General features: G+C 35.7%; 1 protein-coding gene across 9 annotated transcripts in view; it reads left to right on the forward strand.

Annotated features, from left to right (window-relative positions):
* Positions 1-8,799, forward strand: part of LOC123544902 (muscarinic acetylcholine receptor M2-like) — a 131,155-nt gene extending 122,356 nt beyond the window's left edge. For 8 of the 9 annotated variants that reach the window (XM_053540584.1, XM_053540589.1, XM_053540570.1 and 5 more), the window contains one exon: positions 5,977-8,799. In XM_053540584.1, the coding sequence (XP_053396559.1) occupies positions 7,032-8,474 (1,443 nt within the window). In that variant the 5' untranslated portion in view covers positions 5,977-7,031 and the 3' untranslated portion in view covers positions 8,475-8,799. Of the gene's footprint in view, positions 1-1,998; positions 2,151-5,976 lie in introns of those variants that run through there. The other variant, XM_045331044.2, reaches the window with a different exon arrangement.
* The last annotated feature ends 8,607 nt before the right edge of the window (positions 8,800-17,406 follow it).

Here is a 17,406-nt window from a genome sequence, read left to right on the forward strand (position 1 = left end):
TCGATTAAACAGCTTATTTCCTAGACTAGCTCCTAGACTATGATATATCTTTTTACATTTTTATGATTGAATGTAGTGAACTGAGCCAATCTATATTCTATGTCCAATATCATATGAAATTGAATTTGTCAAAAAAGGGAAAAATATAGAAATATAGTTATTATCAGTCTAGTGGCTAGTCTACTTATTTCCATTCGAGCCACGTTTCATATTTACATCCCCGCTCTTAATACCCAGCCAGTGTCGACACTGCTGGAAGCAGTACCAATATTTGTAAAAGGTACAAACTCACGTTCAAGAAAGAAAATACGTGAATGGATTTTCACATTGGCATGGGATTTGGATATTAAATGGATGTTTATCTTTCACAATTTTATAAACGGTACAAGTAGTTGATGAATTGATATCAAAGCATTATGGTGTAATTGCTACATCATATGTATGAATAATTGACTGTTTTTGTTTCTGTTTCTTTTTATCAAAGTAGATGCATTTTAGTACTTTTAGTATAAGTTATCTTCGTGACTACTAATCAGTTTTCTTCCAATATAAATAAAGCATTAATTCTACAAGAGTAATTTTCAGTTTATACATATGAGCCGTGCCATGAGAAAACCAACAGAGTGGCTTTGCGACCAGCATGGATCCAGACCAGCCTGCGCATCCGCGCATTCTGGTCAGGATCCATGCTGTTCGCTAACAGTTTCTCCAATTCCAATAGGCTTTAAAAGCGAACAGCATGGAGCCTGACCAGACTGCGCGGATGCGCAGGCTGGTCTGGATCCATGCTGGTCGCAAACCCACTATGTTGGTTTTCTCATGGCACGGCTCATATTCATTTTACATCCACTATTCCGTTTACGTTAACTTGGCAAGATATCGGTTTCTTGAAACATTTTGACCAAGAATGCGGTCAAATTTTGATTTATCTGAATTCGAACTCTGGACCTCAAGATCAGGCGTCCGATGTTCTTTTCCTTCATCATAAATCATCCGAATCCAAATCTTTTAGACGGAATTTCAAAGTTAAATCTGCTGATCGTATGTTGATAATGACTTTGCATAAAATATTCTTTGTAATCAGATACTTTGATTGGATATCTGTCGTTCCTAAGAATACATTTAACTGCATTTTATTTCCGTTAACCGATTGGAAGGGGAGGCTTATATATTGATTTTCCTTTTCCTTCCATCACGCATTTCATCCATGATTGAATAATTGTAGTTTTATAATCCAAACTAGAAAAGTTTCAAAAACAGAACATACACATAGTTATGCATTATTCTAATGCCTCTGCTTGTAGCCAGTGTTGCATGCAATATTTGTCGTCCATTCACTGTATTTCAATAACGATTAGCATTATTTAGTGAATATCTCTTGGGACCGCATTGTAAATTTATGTTAAGCAATCGACTGTATTTTATTCTATGTTTATATCTCTGAATAGCAGAATACTATATGTTAATAGAAAACAAACTTCGATCTGATACTTGCTTGCCATCGTTTGTGAAAACCAAACGGATTGGCCATTAGGCCTAACTCAGAATTTGAATACAATACCTTAAATGCACGAGACCTTTTAAACAAAAGTCCACAAGCTTTATCCTAATATATTATTTCGTATGTATGGATCTTTGCATCGGATTTTGAAAGACTTAGTACATATCGTCTGAATATTTGGTTTTTGATTTAATGCTTTCGCATACCGATTAGATAAGTGCTCAATCCTAATCTTTGGCATAGCCGAATAGTTAACATTAACCTTCTTAAAAAGATTTTTGTGACGCATCTTACACGTACAGTAAGTTAAAGTTTTGTCACAAGTAACTTCGTGAACAGTTCCTTTTATCCGTTCACTTGTTTATTCATATGAAAAAAATATCTAATATTAAAGAACATTAGTGTTTACTTGCATAAAAACTCATCCGTTATTACCTGCAACATCTATTGGTTATCGACTTTATAATTACGGCAGATTACTTACGAAGCTCTCCTACATGGTAACAGAAGTGGCGCTGAAAAATCTGACAGTAACAAGTGTGCCAGTGGCTGCGTTCTAATGATAATGATTAAATCACTTACGAGCATAGCTGGAAAATAGATCTTATTTTTCATTGAAAATAGTGTCTGAGATTATATAGAGACAGGGGTAAATATAGTTATCTGTTTGATTATATTAGTTCGATAATTTGATGTTTATTAGGACAATGAGATGGTTTTAAAAGGTCATTTATTCTTAGGAAATGTTTTGTTGTTTTTCAGTGTTTCATTTCATAATGCAAATACGCGTTGACATTGGAAATTGTTTTTTGGTTGTTTTTTTTTTTGTAAGAAATCGGTATTTAAGACATGAAATACTTTTTTCGGCGTTCATGCGAAATGAACGACAAAAAAGAATCGGTAACCGATTCATTTTTGATTTGCCGTTCCTATTCTAGCGTTCATTTCGCATGAACTCCGAAAACAATTAATTCATTTCTTATATTTACATTATATTTCCTTTCCATTTGTAAACAAGATTACATTATAAATTGGACAGATTATGTTTCATTTAACATTAAAATCAGCTTCCCGGCCATCCTGTTTACCAGACGGAACAACTGCGACGCTAATGGTTTCTGTAATTGCAATAGGCCTCGAAAGCGAACAGCATGGGTTCTGACCAGACTGCACGGATGCGCAGGCTGGTCTGGAACTATGCTGGTCGCAAAGCCACTATGTTGCTTTTCTCATGGCGCGGCTCATTTGTCGATTGTCATTAAGGGTTCATTACCTTAATAAGAGTATAAGTACCTGGAAAAAAAATCTAATGATTTATGTTAATTTGAAATGTATACATGGTGATCATTGAAAACTGATTATGTATTAACATATACGGAAAAATATATCAGTTAACATTCATGTATTAAAATATACGGAAAATATATGTATGAAATGTATTTCTTTGATGTATTTTCATCGTTTAGGAGTTCAGTGATGCCGTTTTTATCTCACCATATCCTCAACCAATTGCAGAAAATTAGAGCGATACAGATCAGGAAAAGGTGTTGTTTGAAGAAAAAGTTATATCGTTTTGTTTGTTTTTGTTTTAGAAAACTATGTGTTTGTCGATCAGATGCGAACAATTTTTATGCCCCCGAAGGGAGGCATATAGTTTTTGAACCGTCTGTCTGTCCGTCGGTCTGTCGGTCTGTCGGTCTGTCAGTCTGTCGGTCCGTCCGCAATTTTCGTGTCCGGTCCATATCTTTGTCATCGATGGATGGATTTTCAAATAACTTGGCATGAATGTGTACCACAGTAAGACGACGTGCAGTGCGCAAGACCCAGGTCCGTAGCTCAAAGGTCAAGGTCACACTTAGACGTTAAAGGATAGTGCATTGATGGGCGTGTCCGGTCCATATCTTTGTCATCGATGGATGGATTTTCAAAAAACTTGGCATGAATGTGTACCACAGTAAGACGACGTGCAGTGCGCAAGACCCAGGTCCGTAGCTCAAAGGTCAAGGTCACACTTAGACGTTAAAGGATAGTGCATTGATGGGCGTGTCCGGTCCATATCTTTGTCATCGATGGATGGATTTTCAAATAACTTGGCATGAATGTGTACCACAGAAAGACGACGTGCAATGCACAAGACCCAGGTCCGTAGCTCAAAGGTCAAGGTCACACTTAGACGTTAAAGGATAGTGCATTGATGGGCGTGTCCGGTCCATATCTTTGTCATCGATGGATGGATTTTCAAATAACTTGGCATGAATGTGTACCACAGTAAGACGACGTGCAGTGCGCAAGACCCAGGTCCGTAGCTCAAAGGTCAAGGTCACACTTAGACGTTAAAGATCATTTTTCATGATAGTGCATTGATGGGCATGTCCGGTCCATATCTTTGTCATTCATGCATGGATTTTAAAATAACTATGCATGAATGTGTGACACAGTAAGACGATGTGTCGCGCGCAAGACCCAGCTCCGTAGGTCAAAGGTCCAAAACTCTTAACATCGGCCATAACTATTCATTCAAAGTGCCATCGGGGGCATGTGTCATCCTACGGAGACAGCTCTTGTTATACATATAATTCCTACACGTTTGAACTCCTGCTGGTTTATTAATTAACTTGTAAATTAATCTAATTGGAATAACTAATGATATAGGTAAGATAAATTTTTAGATCAATTTTTATTGGCCTAAATCCATTACCTGCTTGATATACCTATTGCAAGCGGTTTTGCAAATTACGGTAGATTGTTTATAGCCCACATTTCTTCTGTCAGAAGTAGCACTGAAGTATCTAACCATAGTTAGTGTTTGTGTTCTTGTTGAAATGATATTAGTAAATAAGTATCAGATACGCTGGAAAATAACTCTTTTTGCACGCGTTTTTAACTGTTATCAGACATATAAAAGTATTTATCAGTGTCTATCTGTGATTTGTTATGCCAGTGCTTTCTTTCGATAACTTGATTTGTCTTGATCTGGGGTTTACGGCGCACCAACACAGTACAAGTTGCATGGCGCCAAACAGGACTAAAATTTTGGTTTAAATCTCATTTACATCAGAATACAAACAGGAGATATGGCACCAAACCTTTTATATCTGCTGGAATCCCCGAGTTACGGCAAATCCGAGTGTCCCTATTAGTCACCTCTTACGCTTATGTAAGTCCAATTCTTTCCATACACAAAATGTTCCAGAAACAAATGCGACAGGTTAGTTCGATTCATTCCAGTATGAACATTTTAAAAATTGATTAATGGTTGAACATGCTTAATTATATCTGACAATGACAAAGCTACATGGCAAATGAGATAATGATAATAATAATAATGATGATGATGATGATGATGATGATGATAAATGTATTTTGAGAAGGTATCAATCCGTTGGAAAATTTATGGTTTTGTTGTTGTTTTACAGAAGAATTGATTGCGGTTACATATGCAGCTAGAATAGTGAAAATATAAGCATTCTGCTAATTAGACGTTTTGCGTGTACCCACTGTCTACCTAATAATGTAAACAAAGTATGAATGTATCTGTTATGCCTGTTCGATTCTATAATTTCTGATTTGTACATCCCAACCTTTTTCTCCGCAGTATCATCCACAGTACACTTGCATTTGTGCACACTGTTCATTTCGTCACATTTGTGAGTTCTCAGACATTTCAAGTTCATTAAAAGTGATAGGGGATATTTGTGTTTCAGTGTAAGATAAAGAAATTTTGATCTTACATGTAAAACAAACAAATTTTTATTTCAACCCCTTTTATAGTTTCTTAACAGTGAAAAATACATTTGTTACATTTGTTATTTTCACTGTGAAAATAGCAGATAAATATTGTTCTAATTTTTGGACAATGCACTGAAAAACATGTAATTAATCATTTATCTACTATTTTAAAATACTATATTCATTGTTTTTGATTGTTCCTCCCTAAAATTTTCTTATTAATGTTTTTTTTTTTTTTCGTGTTTTTCTTTTGTTATGCATGCAGTTGTTTATAGCTCGTATGACACCCGGTATATTTTTGGGTTTACAGTTGAAACTGAAACTGAAACTGAAACTGGTTTATTCGCTTAAACGCCTATTTCTACATTTACAGTTGACCCTGTCCTTGCAGCCACATGTCTTAAGCAACCACTTAACCTAAGCAGCCAGTCGGCTTACTTCCCAATTTGAATTTTTGTTATAATATCAACTTGTCTTAAGCGGCCAGCTGCCTTTAGCAGTTTGTATTGCTTCCTAACTGGCTGCTTAATACAGGTTTGACAGTATTTTCTTCATTTTCTTTTCTCATTATGTCTAATTACTAAGTGTAATTGCCTTTGCAGTGTTCACATTTTTGTATAGTATTTTATTATGTTTTTCTGTTAGTTGTGAATGAAAACAAAATTTCTGTGGTACCTGTCAGTTGCTGATATTATCATTCTAACTGAAAAAAATGGAACTTCAAACGATGTTTATTATCTTTTCAGATCTAAAAAGCTACACAGAGGAAGGTGAACATAACGAATGAAGTATCTACGGAAGTAAACAAGCCTGCTAATAAGAGGACGACGTAAAACTAATGAAGGAATTAACTGAACATATGAATTAATTAGCAGATGCCATTACGATGATGAATATTTCGTAATTATATATACGTAAACAGTAATGATGAAAGATTCAACTGGATAAAGTCGAATTAAATCTCCTTAGAGAACGTTTAATCAAAGCTGCCGATTGGCTTGATACGATAATGTTTTAGTCAATATGATTACGAAAATATGGATTTAATGAAAGATAACTCGCCTATAATTAACGAGTAGGATTATAAAAGGATTTTCTTGTCAGTCGGTACGAAGTATAAATTGTTTAATCTCTCGGGAGTAACAGAGTGTGAATAGACCAAAGCGTGCTGAGTTATACATCCTTTATGCAAGCAAAAGAAAAAGAAAAGAAAGAAAATATACCTACAAAGCGGTCTGGGCAGTACTTTATTCTTGTTTTGTATGCAGACTTTTCTGGATCGTAGGTATTTAATGTCCCATTGACAACGAATCAGTTCTTCGTTCGCGTGAATATTGTGCAACAACTGACATTTTACGTAGAGCTAGTTTTTAATGGGGATGTTCTGGAAAATGTCTGCTTAAACTAACTTTAAAGCCACGAATATCGTTTAATCCCATTTCAATTTTTTTTATTTCCTAGATTTGAAAATAATAGTTTCGGTCGTGTTGAACTGATGTAAGACGATATAAACAGATACGTATGCATGCAACTATTTTGCTCCAAAAGAAAGGGTGAAAGAAGGTTCAGTGTTCGCAGCTTTTTAACTGCAGGATTCCGGAATGCGACAATGTAGAACATAATGTTCTCCCGTACCAAACATACGGCCCAGTTTCTTGTATTAGACGGACAAGTAATGAAAGCAAATATGAAAAAAAATTGTTGATGAAGTTTGCATGACCATGTCATTTTATCATCAGAGGTAGAAACACAGCGTGTTTCCTATCAATTACAAACCAGAGAACTTGTCTTTACTTCAGACATGGAACCTACATATTCGTATAAAGATCTGAAACTAGAAAGTCATGATTATATTCATTTAAATATTACTAATATCACGCAAACGGATGATAATGATCTTCTAATGAATTACAACATTAGAGAATTCCAGTCCAAATTACCTGCAATAATTTACACATCGATTCTTATGTTAATTGGAACTCCGGGTAATATAATAGTTCTATATGTATATTTCTTTAAATGGAGAAAAAGTACATCTAGAATGTTCATATTATTTTTGACAGCTTTGGATTTAATAAACTGTGTGACGACTTTACCAATGGAGATTTATATCATGATTTATTCCGTCATTCTAGATAAACCGTGGCTTTGCAAGGTGACACGATTTTCAACGTACACTCTCAACAGCTCCTCAGCCGCTATTCTCGTCGCTATAGCGATTGACAGGTTCCGCCGGATATGTCGTCCCCATGGCCCTCAATTCAGTGCTTCGAAATCAAAACGTATATGCATCGGTTGTATAATGCTAGCGTTTACACTTACATGGCCTGCTTTGCTGTTTTATGGTACAAGAATTATTCCTTTAGGGCAGGTGCACGGAAAAGCGTGCCTGTTAGAGAATAAGTACGATACATCTATATATCCGACAATATTCTTTGTATTTCAGATGGCTAGTACTGTTGTAATTTTCACTACCTTGTCAGTGTTGTATTATTTCGTAGGAATACAAGTGTGTAAGCATCGACAAATGCGTATGAGGAGAAAAGCTGAAACTGCCGCAGCTAAGGACATGATAGAAAACGAAAAAACTTCAACCAGCAAGGAGGATACACTTTTACAGGAATCTGATTCCACAGACTTAAAAATAACTCAAATCAGGCGTAAGTCAATTAAGGAAAATAAATTAGATGGAATAGAATTAAAGCCATTAGAAATAAACCATCTCCATGTGAGTAGTTCATTTAATGATGTTTCTGCTGCAGATACTGTATCAACGTGTGATGGTAGATCACGGTGTGATACAATCAGATCTAGGTGTGATACAATCATATCTCTACCTGATGAACATAGGAATGGTGGCTCAAGCAAGAAAAGACCGAGGACAAGTAAACACAAGTTTACAAAAAGGAAGGGGACGTTGAAAGATTCATTGACCAAAGTGAACGGACATTGCATGCACATGAAGCTCAGAATAGGGCGATCGACACTCATGTTGTTCCTTATAACCTGCGCATATATAGTTAGTTTTCTTCCGTTTTATATTATAGCGATTATCCGTCAGACATACTCCGACTTTTTGAGTCAGCTAGAAGGTACCAGTTACATGACATATAATGTTTTTCTGAGGTCGTACTTATTGTCCAGTGCAATCAATCCAATTATTTACTCATTTTGTAATGCTCAATTTAGATCTTTCTGTCTTGATATGTGCAGAAAGAAGACAGAAAGGAGAACGATTTTGTAAAATGATATTATTATTTGTAGTAAATGTAATATTTGTCTCAATAAAATGCTCAAACTTTTCAAAAAGTAATTCTTATAACTTTTCTGCAGACCTTGAAGTTACCAGTATTCTCTGTGAGAACTATTGTCTATTTCATATCTAAATACGGATTTGTTATTACAAAACCTTTTCTTCTTACTTAGTCCCATTTTAAAAGGACATATCGAAATATTTCGCTAAAAGTAAACACAAATTATAAAATCTGTGACAAAAGAAAATCTGATGTACTTCTATATATCATTTTCGAAATTAATTTTTGACAATTTATAACTCGCATTACTCTACTTTTGAATATAGTTTCGTACTTGCAAAATAGCATTTGATATTTTCTCTGAGAAACAGAGGTATAATTCTCTGTAACATTTCAATATTACACTGAAACCAGTTAATAAACAGCAATTGTTTTAAAAAAATATTATTATTGCAAAATGATAATATACACAGATGACCAATTTCAGCTTTCAATGTATATTTCACAAAACGTTCTGAAATGTTTTAATGGATTTTTTGGAAAAAAAAAAGTTTATATGCGCATTAAAATCCAGTGATTTTGATATTTTAACAAAAATACTGACTTGCATACACTTTCGCTCAGTTAATATTTCAAACTAAAATATTTAAAACGATATACACGTCTAAGACAGCAATATTCAGTATGCATAAGCTTTTTAGATCTGCTTACAAATCAAAATATATGGTGTATGGATTGAATTTCTTATAATGACCGCTTTGCTTTGGCAGTGGTTTTAAACTGTTGTCTGTCGTGTTATGTTTTAACTAGTCCACCCTTTTCAAGACATGAAATAAGAGTCAAGACATCTTCGTTGAAATTTACAACAAATGCATTACCAGACCGAATGATAAATAGACGCTAAGCAACTGTCCGAATTGGTACTTCCTTTTTGTGAAAGCATTTATTGTAACTATAATTTTCGTATTATACAATACTATTCAAGACAGAAGATATATTTACATTTATTCTATATATATTTTATTTATCCAACGTTTATTTGCAACACGTGACCGTACAATATATTACCGTATTAGACGCACGTGCGTACAAAATAATCTTGTATTTTTTTCGTATTTGGACGGTTCAACAGTCCCATGTTAAACAAACGATAAAGCCCGGAACGCGTGAAAATGTTCCAAATGTAAATTAGGTGAAGTAGGTGCTCTATGGAGGCAGTAAACAGTTTTCAGAGCTTCTCGGCCTAGAGTCGCCTACACAACTTTCAAAACCTCACACAAAAGTCTGTAACCACACACCTGATATAAAGATATTGCAACATTAACATGACTGTATGTCTAGCGTTACAAACCATCTGCAATACAGCTCTAATATCTAGTTTTCTGTTTACAAGATCTGAATTTTGTGCCCTCCTGGTCGCAGAAACTGATGACGAAAAAAAAGCTAAATTTGCCAATTTTCAAATCGCTCCGGATATTTTCCTGCAAATAATTGCCCCAATTGCTACACGGTTTCATACTCCGGTAACACTGTAAAATCTGAAAATAAGCTCAAATATATGTGCCATCCGTACCGTTTTTTCACTATTCCAGTTTTCCTGAGGCCCCTGCTAAAATGACAATTCCACTTTAAGCTAGCTCAGCGGAGGCATGTATTCGCATTTACAGCCTCCTATGTACAGAGCTTGATTATGCCTCTTGAAATCAGGATTATTGGAAAATAGTAAAAAGGCAGATCAATCATTTATAATTTAAACTAAAACAAAATAGATATATAATAAAAAGGTTATTTAACATTGTACTGTATAATACGAGATATATTTGGACTCGTACCCAGCTGGGCCTAGCGGCTCGTCCAATAAGGTTTTCTCAGCTAGGTACAAGTCCAAATATATCTCCGTATTGTACAGAACAATGTTAAATAACCTAATAGTACTTTAGGTTTAACATATTTTCATTACTCGAAGTATGACGTTCTATAGATATCATGCACAGAAAATGTTTAATTCTCCAACACATCGGCTAAGTCACATTTCACAGAAGTTTATTTTTGAAATGTTTTAAAGTTATCCGATCGCCTTTTAATGAACACAATTGTTATATATTTTGTGTCAGTACTAGCGAACATGTTTTTCAGCTAACACCTAATTACAGGATGAAAAACGTATAAAGAGATATTGTTAGTCCTTAGATAAATCAAGGTTCTATTAAATTATATGATCGGTTTAATGAAACATTAATTTAACTAAGTTTAACGACTAATTGTTAATGCTTATGTTGCATTTTATTTTAATACAATCACACGTATAAAGTGATGTGTGATATCGACTCTGTCAGGTTAAATATAATTATTATTTAAATCTTTAAGAAGATTAATATATCAACGGTTAATCCTAGTTGTTTACCAATGGTTAATGTGCGTGTTATGTTGTTTTTCGTTTACAACAATTTTTACCTTAACCTTTTACTCATAATCTATTGCGGTGGTCTAGTGGATAAGGTGTCGGCCGCTCAATCCAGGGGTCTGGGTTCGAGCCCCACTGGGGTCACGACCATGACTTCTCATATGACACCAGTACTGGGTTTTCCAGGAAGCGGACTCGAGAGTGGTTCCAATAAGCTTGAATTTTTCATCACAATCGAGCTAAAACAAATTAGTATAAACTAATCTATTGCTACTGTCACTTGGTATAACGTTTTAGTATCTCTCTCTATAACAAGGACGGAAAAAATTGAGTTGCTAACATTCGCAATTATTCTTTGATTCAAACATCCTTCCTGATCATGTATAAAGTTAAAACCACGAATAACTGCAGCGAACAAACAAGAAACTCGCCCGTCAATCACATCATGAATGGGTATAAATTTGTCCTTTAAATATCAATAAAGCTGATAGCGATATACATGCAGAGAAAAAGACCTTTTAACTATACAGAAAATAAATACGTCATATTGTAAGAACATTTGAGTTATGTTGCATTCTGTTATATACAATGAATTTGAATGTTTACGCATAAAGGCTTACTCTAGAATTCCCTCTATATGAGATGGGCGAAATTTTTCCCAATAGTAGAATTTCTTCAAACTTTGGATATTGAAGGACTGTGGCAATGTTAAATGTCGCAACGCCGCTAAATGACGCAACCACCGTTATATGTCGCATTATTATACCTCACTTTTGTCTACAATGGTAAAATCCCATTACCCGAAAAAGAGATATTTTGACTATCAGAAACATTTTCAACCTTTTTGACACGTGACCAAGCGAAAGTGACTGTCAAGTCATGTGACCGCGCTGATATTTTGAATGTCATATAAGGGCAAATAACTGCTATAATTTTTTAGCCAAAATGATTGCCTCCCTTGTACACAATGTCATATTGTAATGACGTCACTATTCAGTGTGTACACAGGTAATTACCGAGCTAAAGATGAAACTGTTGATTTAAATTAATTAAAAACATTTTTAAAACTTTTTATGTGCTTAATTTTGTTCGGCATAATAAAATAAATATCATATGACAGCGTGTGCGACATTGATATTGTCAACCCTCGAAACAGAATGTCACCACTCGGCTTTCGCCTCGGGTGACATTCTGCCCTCGGGTTGACAATATCAATGTCACATACGCTGCCATATGATATTTATATAATGTTGACGTTAAATGTCGCAACCACCGCTAAATGTCGCAAAATCGTCTGCCGCTAAATGTCGCACCTTTAACGTTTAATGTCGCAAATTTGCCCACCGTTATATGTCGCAACTCCAACGCTAAATGTCGCACAGCAAAATAAGAGTTAAACAGTCCTTTACAACTTAGAGATAAGATTGGTTTGCATGCTTGCATTCATCAGTATGCAATGTGTTGATTTGGGAAGGGCTGAAAATGACCTTTCACTCTAATCTGCAACGTTTGCTTTTCTAGTGGTCCCGCACAAACATACGTTATATATTCTATATTTATAGGTTTGAGCACTAACGTAGTACTCGCCACAGTACTAAATTTATTTCAGGTCTGAACTATGCAATTCTATGGAGTCCTGTTTAGCTCATGAGATATTAAGCTCGCGTTGTATCGCATGTCTTGAGTCGACCTGAATTTCGTTACACAACAGCCCGGGGGCCAGAAATTGTTGATGGAGGTGGGGTTGGGGGGGAAGGGGGACACCAATTAAAACAAAAGCGTCACCGGCGACGTGCGATAGTACGGGTTCCTCTATCCGTAATTGTGGAAAGTTTTTTATGACAGGTATTGAAATGCTGCCTGTGGTGGCATTTTGTCTATTTATTTGAGGTACTTACTAGAGGGCATTCCCCTTATTTTAGTTGGTTAGGGTTTCTTTCCCCTTTATAATTTGAATACAGGAATGTGGATGCTGGACTTTATTGCATTTTTTGTTCAAAATTTCGGTGTATGGGAGGGGTTATCCCTGCCATTTTCGAGGGCTCAGGGGTTCTCCCCGGGACAGTTTGAAAATCAGGTATATAATGGTTGCCTCCGGTGCTGGAGGAGTACTCCCCTCATTTTAAGGGGTCAAAGGTTCTGCCCCATTGGGGATTTTTGAAATATAAGTACAAAATGTTCGCTTCTGGGGCGTTTTGGGTCTACATTTTGAGAAAATATTATTTCCAAAAAAATCGGGGGCAACTTAGATGAGTATAAGTCACTACTAAGCCAACAAGGGTGGGGTTGGGGGTGGGGGATCGGCTCAGGCCGCGATCCGGGCATGTTACAACAACTGGATGTTAACACGCGACACGAAGACTGTAACTGTTTTGTACCAGCTGTAGAAAACGAAGATTTTCTATTGAGCAGCCACGGATTCGTTTCTTTTTTGGAGTTTTACATTTAAAATCACAAGTTGGCTATCAAGCTTCAATGGCGGGGAAAGATCCAGTTTGGCCCTCTGTACATTTTTTTAGGTAAAGCGGGAATTTTGATATTATTTTACTTTTAGTCGCTTAAAATTATTTGATTTAGTCTCATTCCCCTAATTATCCTACTTTTCCGCTTACCCACACATAACCCCCCTCGCTCCCCACCCCCTTCAGAAATGTAAATATTTATATTTTCTATTAATTGTCTTGGTGCGGTGTGTTTGTGTCTTAGATTTCTGTGTCGTTATCCACCCCGTTCCCCACCCATACCCAACCCCCACAAACATACAATCTCATTATCAAATCGTATTTACTTAGAAGAAACCTCAGAATATTACTGTCCTAAAACACTGGCCCTATTACAAAATAATAAATACTTTTCTTGCGTGACTGTTCAAGCAAAGTGTGGAACTCAGGTGAGCGATCTAAGACCAACAAAGCCCGCTTGTTGCTATACGTTACAACACTTATCATTAAGAAATTATTTGTATTACATAAACCTGTTAATATTCTTCCCTCAAAAAGTAAAAATACACAATGAATTTGATAGTCATAGTGTCAAATAGAAATGCGACATTTATCGTGGTATTGCGACATATAACGGTAGGTAAATTTTTGCGACATTTAACGTTAAAGGTGCGACATATAGCGGCAGACGATTTTGCGACATTTTGGTTGCGACATTTAACGTCAACCTTGCGACATTTGACGGTGGTTGCGACATTTAGCGGCGTTGTGACATTTAACGTTGCCACAAGGACAATTATCTAAGAAACAAAAAATATGCAATAAAAATCATAGGTCACCGGTACTGAAAAAGAGTTACCTGCCCTTGAAAACGGTTTTTGCAGGCAAAACATTCATTTTATTCTACAGACATTCACTTTTATCATAATATCTATTACAGAAGTGTGAAGACATTGGTTCCACATAATATGAAAAAGGCAAAGCCTCTGAGCGAGCGTAGCTTAAACGGTAAAGAAACTATTCACTGCTTAAAACAATTCCGAGAACCTATTCACTTGAAAAGAAACAAACATTCAGTGTCATTATACCTGCAACAGCAAATATCATACGTTGCAAAATTTATGGAAAGCCGGTGTCACGGCGACGTCATTACCTGTTTGTGGCGTTCTATCACAGTGTATAGACTCTCTGTACGCCCAACCGGAAGTCGCCAAAAACTAGGCGTTCAGAAATCAAAACACAATTTTTTGCTGTCGCGGATGGCTTGGATTTTCATTGTTTATTTCGTTAATATAGCATGAAGTAAGTGTATTTTTTATTTTACATATCGATATGGATTTACTGTTTACGTAGATACCAAACACGCCTGTTAAAACTCTTAATATACTTAATTTCAAGTCAAATCACGCGTGGGTATTTGTTCGATTTTGTAATGAAACTGTCAATTCTTTGAAATACATGTATCTCAAGCTTTTGCAAAGAATTGAAACTTTTGCTAATTCAAAGATAAATATCTTACGCGTCGATAAATACCAGCATGACTCTATGGTAACGAATACGCTTTTAGGAAAATGTGTTTTTCAGAGACATATGTGCCAATTACACTGTCCCACTATTCGATGTATTACTGGCCCACTAGTCGCAATTTTTAAAATCCGGACTGAACGCTTAGTCGAAAAACTGTACGCCTATTCAAAACTTCTTTTCATTCTTATATTTCAATGTTTTGACTTTGTTTTATGATAACCAAAAGTTAAAATATAATAGTTATAACTTCTTTCGTTTTCGTAACAGTCATGGACCAGTTTAAATGCTATTACTGCAGTTTCGATTCCGCTTTTCGTTGGTGTTTATTAGTAAGTATTTATCAAAATAAATTGGTCTAGCACGGCGCAGCTGTGCGCCTAACTCAATTTAGTAAGTGCGTACTAATAAACTCTAACCTGCATAGTGTTTGAAATTGATTTTTGCAATAATGACTTGATTCGTTACACATTAATCACTAGCGCATGATTCATTTAATCGTTACGTGGCACAACTCAGTGTTTGATCAATTTTCGGCATCTCAGAGACTTGTTCGGACTTTACGAAGGGAACTTTATCATCTCTCACAGAAAAAAAAAACAGTTGCCGTCGGCGCGGTAACTGGTAATTTCTGTTTATTTTAATATTCGGCTCTAAAGCATCGCTGATATCATTCAAAATCAAGCAGATCGAAGCTAACACTCGGTTCTTTTTCGTTTTCATTCATAATTATTGAGTATTCGCTACAGAACAAACTGAAAATGACCTGGCTTCTAGTGATTACATCAGTTGATCTACATGTATAAATAATATGAATAAAGCTACCACCTGTCTTGAAAGATAGATGAGCGGGACTCATTTTCATTGCACACTTTGACTGTACAAAGCAACCAGGCAGACAGTGCGTGTGTCTGTAGGCGGAGCTTAAATTCAAAAAGTTATTTCAAACACTAAGTACAATACCTTGAGTGACATTGACATTGGGTATAATGGACACAGGGACCCTGCAGAAGAAAAAGGCTTTGTTTCTATGCTGCACAATGTTTATGCGAAGTTACAGTAAGGAATAAGCAAAAGTAAAAAAGATGTGACGAAAAAAAGGTTGCCTTAAGACTTTTAACCAAGAAAGCCAACGCCGAAGCTGGGGCGAGTAGAATTGCACCCCTATTCCCGAATAGTCGAGCTAAAAATACAAAGAAAAAAATGAAGTGTCCTGTCACACTGAGCGAAATAAATATATATTTTTCTCGTATGTGAGCGGAAACACGTATAAACATTCATATCGCGTGTGTCTGTAGGCGTAGCTTAAATTCAAAAAAGATAATGTCAAACACTAAGTGCAATACCTTGAGTGACATTGACCTTGGGTATAATGGACACAGGGACCCTGCATAAAAAGGCTTCGTTTGTATGCTGCACAATGTTTATGCGAATATACAGTAAGGTTTAAGCAAAAGTAAAAAAGATGTGACAAAAAAGGTTGCCGAAAAAATTTAACCAAGAAAGCCAGCGCGGAAGCCGAGGCGAGTAGAATAGCACCCCTATTCTCGAACAGTCGAGTTAAAAAACAAAGAAAAAAAGAAAGACAAACAAAGTGTCCGTCAAACTGAGCGAAATAAATATATATTTTTCTCGAATGTTAGCGGAAACACGTATAAAGATTTTATTTCTTGTCCAAGACAAGGACATCGTTGGTGAAACAGACTAATAAATACTGTTTCACAGTCGCAAGTAAAATACAATACAAAATTTATATTTCTTAATTCAAGGAGTACAGTGTATAGAGCCTGCAAGTCCAAACACTTCGTTATTGAATAGGCGCACAGTGTTTTGGCGAATAGTGGAACAGTTTTTATATAAAGTTTTGCGACTAGGCGACCAGTGCCTAATTCAGATGCATGTTGAATTAAACAATATTTCAACTATTTAGGATTGTAAATTCATACTTGTAGGTATAAACTCATGTGCATGGATTGATAATGTAACATTCAGAAGCGGTTCTGACACGTATTTCCTTCGCACTTCCTAAATAACGGGCATTTTAGCCTGAATGCATCGTCTTTTGCTATGTCCAGTTGTGTTTTTGGTGAAAATACGTTTTATTTTCATGTGTTAGCGTCTATTTAACGACAGTTTGTTGCAGAGACATTTATCATACATTGAAAAATATATACAAGAAGAATATTTATTTCAAATAGCCACAGAAAAACATAAAAATAATTACTACCGACAGCTTCCAACAATTTGAAAAACGAAAGTGAACGCCTAGTTATTGGCGACTTCCGTTTGGGCGTACAGAGAGTCTATACACTGTGTCTATGGCTTTATGCTTATTTATGACATTTTATCCCATGTTCTGGCCAATGCTTGATCTTTTAAAAGAAACTCATATTTTTTTCTACCAACTGGAAATCTTTCTTGCATTATTTTTGAGTGATGGATAATATTCAGCAATCAAATGAAGTTCTGTATTCACTGCCAACAAAGCATTTCCTGTGAGCACCTGTCCTCTAGGGACACGCACTTTGTAAAATAAAAGCAAAATTGAAATTA

Source organism: Mercenaria mercenaria, chromosome 1 (genome assembly GCF_021730395.1).
Source record: "Mercenaria mercenaria strain notata chromosome 1, MADL_Memer_1, whole genome shotgun sequence".
NCBI classification, from domain to species: domain Eukaryota; kingdom Metazoa; phylum Mollusca; class Bivalvia; order Venerida; family Veneridae; genus Mercenaria; species Mercenaria mercenaria.